Here is a 12400-nt window from a genome sequence, read left to right on the forward strand (position 1 = left end):
TCACATAAAGGCAAGTAATCTGCCATTTTATCCCATGACACACTGGGTTCACTATAAGAAAGACAAACTCGCATGAGGTCTCTGGATTTCTCCAAAATCCATATGGAATAGCTGCTGTGCCATTTGTAGCTGCTAATCACGCCATAAAGCTAACTGCATAAGCAAAAAAGCAAACTGTATATTGCAAATGCTAATGAGAATAACAACAACATGTAAGGGGCTTCAGAAGGAAGAATGCAGGTGATAATGAAAATTTGTCTCTTAGCACAGATAGATTTTGGATCACCACAAGACTGTCCACTTGTAGATCAGGCTGTGAAGCACCATTTTATTGGAGAGTCGGTATCCACCCTGCTGGCAGTGTGTGAGACTGAGACTCTGACACATGCCACATTCATTCATGGCTATTTTATCTCCTCTCTTGTTCTAACATCTATAATGTTAAATACAATGTCTTTCATAATTTTTTCAGTGCACCATCAGCTGCCAGTGTGGCAGGTGGCAGTCAGCCTGCAATACTTAGCTGCAGGGATGGAGAGAACTTCACAAGAGCAAGTGAACAGAAAGAAAGTAGGGCCGCTAGCAAAGGACACCAAAAAAAAGAGGACAGCAGGACTTTGTAGAGAATGCATTAGAAATAGGCTGGCGGTGTGTAGAATAGGAAAAGATAAGTAGTTTGGAACAAGACAGAGAAATTATTTGCTAAGAGGAATGTGCTTCTGAAAACTATCCTTAATGTCTAAACTTCCTGTGCCTGTCTGTAGCTTTCAGATCTGCTCTCCTTACCAAAGGACATTTGGGAGCAGAGTGCTCTACAGCAAAGCCGGGCTGCTGCTCAAGATGCTGATTCTGGGTCTGAAACTTCCTTGTTAGGTGAGCTGGGCCAGTTGCTTTCCCTGATTTTTAGATTTTACATTTGTAACAGAAAATATAATCATGCCTCATGAGGCTGCTTGCAGGAATTCATAGGTAGTATGTGTTGAGGGCTTTGAGCTTGAGGAGTGCTATAGGTATAATCATGGACCTTATACCCCACCTGTCCATACAGATAACCATTTCTTTAAAAAGAGAGATGAAGTGACAATAAATAGGGAATATTATCATCCACCCTGTGGCCTGATCCCTACTCTTGCCTGAACTGGAACAGTCTCCATCTTCTGGGCATGATTCTCATAAAGGAACACAACATGTAGCCACCAATGCATGCACCTCGGAGTGAGCAGGTGTTATACGTATGTCATTAAAAGCATGTGTTACACTCCTGCATCATGACTGTAGTGCCCTGCTCTTCACTTTTACCTTTGGCTTCCTTCAAAAGTAGTGGTTTGAATCTCTGATGTTGTTCATTAGCATTTGTAGAGTAATCTGCGGCAATCTTCAATCTTACACCTTGACTACTTACATGATGCTACGGCCAGTGGCACTGGTTGATTATTTTACAAATGCAAAGCCAACTGCATTTGATGTTATCCCTAACTGAATGGAACATCTACCCAAACAATGCCACAGTCTAAGATTAAGATAAAAAACGAAGCAGAGCAGCACTGAGGTAAAGCGACCTGCTGAAAGCAGAGGAAAAGCAAATATTAAGGGAAGAACAGCCTTTGCTGAGCCTATGAGATGGACAACTCGACCTAGTATTGCTTTTCTGTCTCCATTTTGTACAGTTTTTGTGAGCCCCAAAGTGGGGGAATCCATACGGCGAAGTGTCAAGGGAATGGGTGCAAAATTACAGAGCACCTGACTCAGGCAGACACACAGCAGCTCCCTGTGGATACGCAGGCCAGGGGTGTCTCAGGGCTGGTGTTCAAGACACACGGGATGTCCGTCACCCATCCCCCTGCGGCCACCAGGTTGGCCCTGCTGGTGTTCTGTCCTGGGGCAGCTCATCAGCTGACACATAAGTTCTGTCTTTTCCCAGCACCAAGGATGAAACAGGGAGACTTAATACGAGTTCCTTCCTTTAGAGGAGGTTGGGGAGGACCTAACATTCCCTCGTGTAGGATTAAACTCTTGTCTTTCTTCACGGCACTGTGGGTGGATGATGCTTGCCTGCTGAGGCGCTGGCACTGGAGGAAGGATGGGGAGAACTCGGGCGCAGGGCCGGCAGTCCCTTAGGGAGAGCGCACGGTCCCTCAGCATCCCTTGCTGTGGCCCTTTCCAGCCCTCCCTGGGCAGCCCCAGCACTCACGTCTCTCCCCAGCCCTTTCCCCTAAGGCGGGGCCCAGCGGCAGCCGCCTGCCCCGGCCCTCACCGGGCCTCTCACCCCCGGCCCCGAGCCGCCTGTGTTGCCTCCCGGCCCCCAGTCCTGGGGCGCCCGCACCGCCCACCGCGCACGGTCACAGTCACGGGCACAGGCAAGACCCGACCGCCTCCCCATCACCCCCGGCCTCCTGTGCCGGCCCCGGCTCGGCTCGGCTCCCCGCCCCTCCTTCCTTTCCCCGCTCCCTCCCCCGCCCGCCCACAGGCGCACGCACCGCACTCTCACACACACACACGCGCACACACACACACCGAGCCGATGCAGCTTTAAAGGGGCAGCTGCAGCCCGGGGGCCGCCCCACGTGAGGCCGGTGCGCTCCCGTCGACCGCAGCCCCGAGCACTGAGCCGCGGCCGGAGCCGCCGGGGCTGAGCGGGTGGGCCGAGCGGAGCGGAGCGGCTGCCAGCCCGTCTCACGCCAAGTTTGATCGATAACCCCCTCCCGGCCCGGGCGGAGCAGCCTCGGCGGCTCCGCTACCCACCATCTTTGGGGGAAGTCCCTGCGCTGGGGGGGGCTGCTGGAGACGGGGGAGAAAGGCAATCTCGCAGCCAATGAGCCCTGCCAGGCTGGGGTGAAGACGAGAGCAGAGGGATTTGGGGAAGGAAAGGAAAAAAAAAAAAAAAAAAGAGGAAGAAAGGAGGGAGACCATCCTCCCCACCACCTCCGCCAGCATCGCCACCACCGTTGACACCGCTTCGAGTCTCCAGTTGCGCCCATGCCCGTGCCGCCAGTTTCGGTTTAGGGGCTGAACCGCAGGGGCTGAAGAGAATGGGGCAGAGCGCGCCCCGGACCCTCCTGCTGCTGCTGGCGGGGCTGCTGGGGAAGGCTCTGGCGGGGTTCCCCAACACCATCAGTATAGGTAAGCGCCCGCCGCGGCACCGCGACCCGCGCCTCCCCCGCCAGCGGGGGGAAGTTGTATGGAGGGGAGTAGGGGGCGAACCCGGGCGCCGCGGGGAAGGAGCCAGCCCTGCTCTGCTTCCTTCCCCTTGTTGGAGGCGAGAGGCAGCGGCGGTGCCCGCGCTGCGCCGGCGGGCGGCTGCGAGCGGCGCCTGGCTGCCCGCACCGCTTCGAGCGGCGGGGATCGGGTCCGCGCTCTGCGGAACCGTGCCCTGGAGCAGTGCCTCCTGTGGAGCACATAATGTGAGAGAGTCGCGGCCTGAGTCTGTAGCGACGTGCCCGAAAGCCGGGGCCGTGCGAGCCGTGAGGTTCAGGGCAGCGAGTGAAGCGGGGGCTGTTCCCTGCCGTCCCTCGGAGCATCCTTTCCCTCGGCCGCGCTATCGCTCCACCAGACCGTGAAACCGCACGTTTGCCGCGCCGGACGCCGCCGTGTCCCCGCACATAACTACAGTGGCGATATTTCGGTAGTCTGGACAGGATTTAGGAGTCACGGTTCCCCAAGTTAGACTTTTAAATCTGTGTGGGCATCCGTGTAAAGTGGCCTGGTTTTCAAGGTGCACCTGCAGCTCCAAGCGACTCTCATTGCTCAGGGGGCACCTGCATGTGGTGTGTGGCTTTAAAAGCCTAACTTTGGACTTGGAATATGTATTTCATGTAGGTGCTCTGTCAGAGTTACGTGCTCAGGTTCAGCCTGCTCCTGTTCATTCTCTCCTGCAGTGTGCAGCATGCAAATGTAACTTATTGCCATTGTTTCTCCTCAGAATTAAGTCTGAAATACCTTTCCCTTTTTTCCCTTTTTTTTTTTTTTTTTTTTCCCTGTCCTAGGTGGACTTTTCATGAGGAACACTGTTCAGGAGCACAGTGCATTTCGATTTGCTGTGCAGTTATACAACACAAACCAAAATACAACAGAAAAGCCCTTCCATTTGAACTATCACGTAGATCACTTGGACTCTTCCAACAGTTTTTCAGTGACAAATGCTTGTAAGTAAATACCTGGTTTTAAAAAATATATTTATTTGTTATCTATCCTTGCATTCAGTTCCTTCTGGTAGCTAGAGTTCTTGGTCGTAGTGCAACAAATGTTTGAAGTGACTGGCAGTTTAATAGGTTTGCAGTATTATATGGAACTCAGGAAAAGTTCTCTCCCACTTCATCCCCTTAGTTTTGTTTTTCAGGAAAACAACCATGTTGTTGATACAGCAGTGCTGTGTAGCTGCAATCAGTGAATTGCTGCTGAAGTAAGATCCCTTTTCTGTTGAGGCTACAACCTAGCCATGTGAAAAGGCATAATTTCAAATAATACTATGTAGGGAAAAACCTGAAACAACTGTTTAGAAGTGACCTTGAGGGGAGAAGGCTAGAGGGGCTTGCTTGCCTCATCTGCCTTGAAATACTGAGTTGTTTTCTTAGAGTGAGAGTCCTGTGAAAAGCTGGGGAGACTGTAAACTGACATGTACCGTTATTGCTGAGGGGAGAGAAAATGGAATCAGAATGTTTGGCATCACATTACAAGAAATAGCTCTGCACAAGCAGTGCACACGTGTAATTTGAGCTTTTATTAACAGAAGATGCAAAATAGGACTTTGAATATTGCTAACGTGGTGTTAAAACGCAAAATCTCTTTCAGAAAGACTTGTGCGTGTTCTGCATTTTAAAAAGCATTCCTTTACCAGTAGTAGTTCCTGGATATTTGTTTTACTGATGTATCCAAATTCAGTCCTACACAAGTTTTATTGTAAACCTTTGAAAATGAAAGGAGTCCTCTTCCAAGGTAGCTGATGCACTTTGCAATGTGGAGATATATGTCTGTACATGATCTAAAGGACCACTGAATGCAATGTACCAGCTTTGTATTATGAAAAGGTTTCCTCTCGGTTTGCAGGTTTATACTCACAGTATAAAATGATCAAAGAGGAAGCATTGTACTAAAATAATGAAGTACTGGAGTACAGAAAACTAGTATTGTTTGCTTTAAAAGAGTTCTGTGTTTTGAATAACTTATTTATTTTTTTATTTGCAGGAGATAGGATAGTTCTTACATTCCTGTCCCACTGTGTATTCTGAGAAAGTTGATGGTTAAAAAATATACAATAAGGAATATTTGGACAAATTTTGGATTGATATTCTAACATATCCCCCATGTGACTGCTTCTTGGTAGTGCAGTGTTACACGTTCCAAAGGGCTTTGAAGTAGGACCTTTAAAACTTTTGCAGGGGGGTTAATTATGTAATATACAATAAAAATATTTGGTAAAGTGGAAAAAAATGGTAGATAAAAGCATGTTTCTACTTTGCATCTTATGTTGTTAATCCTATCCAGCCTCAACAGCTCTTACAACCAACATCAAACTATTAATCCTTAATCAGTGTAATCCCTTCAAGAGGCTGTATCTCAAACACAGCTTCCTAAATATCAATTATATGGATTTAAACTAAATACATTGAACTGCTTGGGTGATTAATTATTAATTGTTTTTTAAAAGTTGTTACCAGCACGTCTCCCACCAAGTCAAATGACCCACAGACTTGTTTAGGGGCAGTCAGTATATTTAGTCAGTGTGCTATTCATCTTCTGACATCTAATGACTTTTGTCAATGCTTATTAAAAGCTGTGGCAATTTTAGTAAAGTGAGATGGTTTTCTGTAATATAGGGCTGCATGTTCCAACACCCGTATTACCAATATAGTAAAATTGGGAAAACTTAAATATCTGAAGAAACTGTAGACCAAAGAGTATGTACCTACAGTAACCTATTTAAAAGCAGAAGATGTGAAAAAAGAAACAGACGAAAGAAAATGAAAAGGTGACCTTGTCTATACTGTGTCAACCATCTTATAGTACTGTTGATAAGAAAAGAATATGGTGAGTCCAAGTCACCAGTCATAGGCTTCAGTAGCTCAAAATATAAAAAAAAACCATTAGAACAGTTGTTCTTTTGAATCTGGTGCCAATTATCTTTGAAAGCCGAACACTTATGTGTATCAATGCATTAGGATGAATTAATAGCTCCTCACACTACCATACCAAAATTCCAGCCTTTAACCACATCCTCGCTTCCTAGTAGAGTGGCAAATAATTTCAGTGTGGTGCTATATCCATGAAGGAATTCTTTCCACAACATTTTTACCTCACTTGGAGATAAGCAAGTCTCCAGTGCTGTCACTCAGCCATTTGATCAATATTTGCAATTGGCAGGGTTCCATAGGAGAGAAACCTGCAGTGACTCTGCCTGCCTTCACTGGGGAGGAAGGCTGGGGCTGACTTTGTGGTGGGATAGGTACAGGAGCTGAGGGGAAATTGAAGAAAGGAGCATGTGTAGCCTGAGCCTAGTGCCTGTACTAGTCAGTATCCATAAAATAATACTTTTCATTCTCCTTTGCATTGATTTGTGTGATAGCGACTGTAGTAAGTGCTTGTGTGTGCAGGGATTGAGGGGGCCTCTGCTCAGAAAGGCTTACGTTCTTACTGTACAGCACCACATCCCGCTTGATGCAATCTGGTGCATTCCAGAGGAGAAAAAAACCTCTTCTGAAGTATTCTCATGAGCCTGAGAAAAATAGCCCACCTCTGGTACGGCAGATTTGGCAATATCCCAGCATGGGAACAAACTTGTTTAGAAGCAAAAGAAAATTCCTGCCCTAAGCCCCTCCCTCTCATTCCTTTTTCAGTTAAATGATGCATAAACTGATTTATGTACATGTATTCCCTGCTTCACTGCTAGCACCAAGCCTCTCTCTGTATATTTAATTTACACATATTCATACTGTATTTATCCACTCTGTATTTATCTGCCCACTTATTTATTTAGCTGTATGATATCTTAACAGAGAACAAATGCAAACACAGATGAAAATTCCAGTGTATTTAAAGGTGAATTGAAGTTTATCTGTTGGCTCTAGGGAAATTATTATGTCTCTTAAAATATGCAGCTTTTTGCTATCAGTAGAAACAGAAAGCAAACTAACATGATCTATGAATGTATAAAATCAAAATCATATTGTATTTTCTTTAAAAATGCTCATTTAGGGAGTGAGCTAGCTTTTTCAGAATAATATGAATGTAACAACCCAAATATATAATTTTTTCACTGAAGCAATATGTTCCATGCATTTCTCATCATCTCTGATGAAAGATGTTAGTGTTAATGTTGAATTGTGTGTATAGTTCTGTAGATCACATTCCCTAGAAATAACCCACGTCTGTCATTCTGCTCTGCACTTGTAGTGCACTATACTAACACTGCTCCAGCCTCTGCAGTGTCAGCTCATTAGCACACAGATCTCATATTCCCTCTCTGCACTGTCATTGCAAAAAATTGCTGTTGTACACCTTTACAGCCAACAAATATGCCCTTGCCTTATGTACAATTTTCAAGAAATATTTAGAAAAGTAAACTAAACCTTATGTATAGTCTCCCTTAAATTTCTCAAATGAAAGCATTTTTTAATGAAAAGCATAGTTTTCATTAAAATCTGTTGATCATGTAATGATAGTGTTGGGATGTATGTGGATGAAAAGGGGCTGTGATTGTAGAATCTAATTAATCTACAGACAGATTCCATCTCTCCGTTAAACCTAATCTATGAGCTGCAAATTCTTGTCCCATTAATTTTTCTGAGTTTTTTTCTTATGTGTCTTTTGAATCCAGAAGGCTTTTTTTATTTTACCAAATATTGATGGGTAGTGGGTTTTTTTTTTTTCATGAGCACTCATTTTTCAAGAGACAAAAAAAAAAGAGGGAAGATGCAGACGTGCTAACCTTCCGCTGCTAAAATCCTGTAAGTGGTTGTATGGGCACTTTCTTGAAGGGGTCTGATTTCAGATTTACTTATAAAAATTTACTTTAGCATCCTTGCAGTCCTTGTGTTTAATCTTAAACATTCAGCGTGGGAGATTTTAATGGAAAAAGTGCCTGTTCATTGTTGCAGAAAATGATACCTCAGGACTAGTAGCAGACAGTTTTTCCAGTTGAACTGTGTTACTCCCTTTCCTGAGGCACAGGTGTGGGGGTGTGTATGCTCACACACCCCCTCACTCGCACTCGTGCACACGTGCACACGCGCACATTTTCTTTAGGTGCTGTTCAGCGTTTCTTTTTGCCAGTGGGCAGATAATTTGCTTCCCTTGCATCTGTGCACTCTTTGGCCAGCTGGCAAAGGACATTGATGCTGCAAGTGGTCAGCTGCCTTCTGCCAAAAGCATAAGCATGTGTTACTGAAAGTCTTGCCAACTTTGGACCATGTACTGGTGGTTTTGTGGGAGCAGCAAGCACAGGGGAGATGCCTAAACTCTCCCAATGTGGAATACGCTTTGGTTCCTCCAGTGTTCTGTGGTAAAATACCTGGAAATGTGCTTTCTACACAACTCTATTCATTACAGACCACTGAAAATGCCTTTTATGCTGCAGAATGTGCTCAAGCATCATGTGTTACTGCTGTATGACCAAGAAAAGCAGCTGGCTTCAGTTTAGGGATCAAAGCTTTTGCATTATTTGGTCTAGGTTGAAATGTGAAAGGTGTGTTCCAACTAAAGTTTGTTTCCACTTCATGGTAGAGCAGATGATTTGTCATTAAACTCAATGTAATCTCAGTGTTAGCAGAAGGAACCATACCACTTTCAAACTATGTTTTATTATTTCTTAAATTAATTTTAAAATAAGCTTACTCTCCTTTCTCTCCTCTGCTGCATACATAACACTGATGTACTGTTTAGATGTTAGGGTTCCATTTAGCTCACACAGTAGAGATGGAAAAAATATCTTGCGTGGATGGACACTTTTTTGAGAAACTCTGAGTTCACTGAATGAATAAAGAGTAAAGCATGGTAGAGAGTGCCATTTACTTGTTTAGTTTTGGAAAGATTTTGTGCAGATGCAGACATGAAATTGTTCACTTTTCCTATATAGCAGTGGGCCTGGAGGACCTATGGGGCTATTAGGATGGGTTGGAGAGCTGCTGATTAACTACACCTTCCCATGAAATGTGTAACAGAGGTAGTTTATCTCTGGGAGGAAATGGAGATGCCATGGTGGGAAACTAGCCTGTGACAGAAGCTTTTAACAACAACAAAAAAGCCCCATAGTTTTGTTGAAGGCTGGTTCGGGAGCTTGTCCAAGAGCTGCCGAAAACAGCAGGTTTCTTTCCTCTGGGTTCACTGTGTTCAGTGTCTGGGAGGTGGGAGGCCATCCTACTGCCAGTGTAGGACTGTTATGCAAGAAGGTGTGAAATGAGAGAGCTGATGTATTTTCAGTGTTTATTGTCACAAACCATCAATTTAACATTTTCCACTTAAAGTACATATTTTGTCATCACCAATTTTAGAATGCTAATTTGGATTTAGTTCGGCATCCTTAAAATGTTTTAGAATATGTTATTTTTAAAGCAGCAACAGTTTGGTTTCAAAGTTCATTTCAAACCAAGCCAACCTATATAAATGAAAACCTGTGTTCATTTATTGTGAGAAAGGTGTTACACGAATTGGTATTGGGCATTTAAGTTACAGCCTGAGCAGTACTGAGAGCAGTACCTTCTGTGCTTCTGGAGAGCAGAGATCACTGGAAGGCCATGACTCCCTTTCTAGGGAAGCTCATAAGGCAGCCTAAAAACTCTGTACCTATTTTCAGGAGGTTTGCTATATGAAGGCATTTATTTCCACTGGAACAATGTGGTGATGTAAAAACAAAAATTTAGAAATTATTGATCTAGATTAAACCTCTTCTTGTGAAACTGTGATGATCACTGCAGTGAAGCAATTTCCAAATTTCATCCACGGCGATTCTTTCGTTCTAAATATGTATGCGTTATATTTCCTGTCAGAGCCAGAGACTTCACTCTGTTGTATCACTCACTTTATATTATTGTTGGTCTTCAGAATATCAGATGCCTTTGAAACTTCAAATTTGAAGTAATTTTTGAGTTTTCATGTGCAGTCATCCATCTGATGGAGGCTCCAGAGTAGACACTCTGTTCTGCTGATTGTAATCATTGCAGCTGGACACTAATAACTACCACACAGCCTCACAGTACACACTCTAGCCTGACTCTACTGGGAAGTTTGGAGATATTTCTATATCTCCACATACAGAATGCAGAGTTCATTTATTGGTGCACAGAAATGTGTGAAGTATTCAGAGGCAGTGAGTGCCCTTTCAGTTGATCTTACAAAGATGTAACTATTAGTGGTGAAACTATTGTATATGCACAGAGCAAGAGAGAAACAGGTGATAGGGTTTCTGTGTAAAGAGAAAGAGTGAACGTAGGAACGAGTTACATCAGTGAATCCACTGAGCAGTCATTCCTGCATATCCTTGCCATTGTGTCTGAGGTGCTGGATCTGTTTTATCATCTTAACTGTTTTTAAAATAGCAAGTGGCAATATGCAATCCCTACACAAACACTACACAGGAGGCACAGAAGCCCTTATGAGTGAGGATCAATCTGCAGAGACACAGTGCTGTGGATAACTTGCCCAGGCACTTGTAGAAAGGGTGAATTGCTCTCCAGGAATGGATAATAGCCCAGGTGAGCACTCTTCTGCTGGAATGGAGCAACCTATCTGGTCACTTGTATGTAATTATTTTGCCAGACTGTTTGGATGTTTCAGATACACTGAAAGTTTATTTGCTTGGTTTGTTTCAAGTGCAACTTACATGTTTGTTTTCAGACCACTTTTAACTTAAGTGATTGGCTGTGGATGCTTGGTCCTGCCCTTGTGTTGGGCTGCTATGTGCTAGAGTTTATTCAAATGTGATGTTTGAAATTCTGGTCAAGAATTTAAAAAAAGATGCAGGGCTGCATGGGGACTTCACTGGCTAGAGAGTCTTTTAGTAAAGGGACTGTCTTTAAAATTATATATGGTTATCTACGTAAGAGGTAGCTAGTCTCTGATGGTGTATAGTTTGTGCATACTCACTTCATTTTGTGTATACTTCATTATTTTCACATGTCTTTCTCCTGGGCTGATGTGTGTAATGGTGCTTGCTGACTTCACCATGGGTAGTTTTGTCACATGCAAACAAGCATTTGGGCCTGGCCTGTCTGGTAAAGAGACTGAGCTTGGGAAATGGTGGAATCCTCTGGTGGCTCATAGCATGATTCAGAGTAAGTTGATTTGTCCTTTTGGTAGCACAGTTTTGCTATCTCTTATACAAGGACAGTAAAATTTACCTCTATCTCACAGGTACTGCAAGGCTGTTCTCAGTAAAAAATTTGGAGAGCTTAGGCTAACAGCATCATCTTCGATTCATTGATCACTTTTTCCACTTCCTAAAAAAAACCAAACCCAAAACCAAAAAACAACCAACAAAATGAAAAAAAAAAAAAGAAAAAAAAAGAAAAACATCCCCACCAAAATCCAGCCTACTTTTGATCCTATTGAAAGATGAATTGAAATTGGCAATTACAAATTTGCTGTCCTTGCTGTAAGATGTTCGTTGCCACTGATGGACCTGGGAGAACGTGTCGCAGCAGTACAGCAAGCCAGTCTATCACTTGGCAAAGGAGGAATTTTCAGGTCTTTACCTGAAGTAAGCAAAGCTGTTGGAGAGAAAAGAAATCTAATATTGGAAATTTTTTTGTCTCCTATGCCCTTTGGGTTTTTATAATAGGTATGGTCCATCCTGCTGCAGCACAGCATCTGCCCAATTCTTGCCTACCTGACCCCACACTCAGACTGTTTATTTGAGTGATGGCAGAAAGACCTGTCTTTACTAGGAGTGCTGCTGTCTGTTGATTTCTCCCAGTGAGATGTGTAAAATGTGCTGTAATCAGTATCTCACAGCTGCCAGCTTTTCCAAGAGATGTGCAGTAGTGCATTTCAGGGGTTGCTGCCTCCTGTGATTTCTTTGTCTCATTTCCATTTCAGAGATCTTAGTCCAAGATAAGTGCTGCAGCCTGCTTAGTGAACATGATCAGGTCTTGTGGATCACAGGGTTGCTCCATCATGACACACATCTTGATTTGTCTATGTACCCTGCTGTTCATGCTAAATTACCTAAAACTTTTTGGTGGTTGTCGTTGTCATTTGTGTTTTTCTTCTGTGAGGGAGCTGCAGGGGGAAGATGGCTTGGGGAGAAATAGTAATGGGTAAATTTTTTCACGTGATGAACTTTTTGTAGTCTTCCTGCAGGAGAACATGGTGAGACACTGATTTTTACCAGCTACAGAGGTTTTGTCTTCTTAGACTTTACCACTTGTGTCACCAAGTTTGAATTCAATGAAGTCTGCTGGTCAGAAAACTC

At 43.9% G+C, this 12400-nt stretch overlaps 1 protein-coding gene across 7 annotated transcripts in view; it reads left to right on the forward strand.

Annotated features, from left to right (window-relative positions):
* Positions 1 to 2823: 2823 nt before the first annotated feature.
* The window catches only part of GRIA3 (glutamate ionotropic receptor AMPA type subunit 3), a 148092-nt gene continuing 138515 nt past the window's right edge, over positions 2824 to 12400 (forward strand). For 5 of the 7 annotated variants that reach the window (XR_004242982.1, XM_032123641.1, XM_032123643.1 and 2 more), the window contains exons 1-2: positions 2923 to 3120; positions 3984 to 4142. Coding sequence is in view for 6 of the 7 variants with exons in the window: in XM_032123641.1 (XP_031979532.1) it covers positions 3030 to 3120; positions 3984 to 4142 (250 nt within the window). In the remaining variant the exon portion in view is untranslated. Of the gene's footprint in view, positions 3121 to 3983; positions 4143 to 12400 lie in introns of all 7 variants that reach the window. The other 2 variants (XM_032123645.1, XM_032123646.1) reach the window with 1 other exon arrangement.

Source organism: Corvus moneduloides, chromosome 14, assembly GCF_009650955.1.
Source record: "Corvus moneduloides isolate bCorMon1 chromosome 14, bCorMon1.pri, whole genome shotgun sequence".
NCBI lineage: Eukaryota > Metazoa > Chordata > Aves > Passeriformes > Corvidae > Corvus > Corvus moneduloides.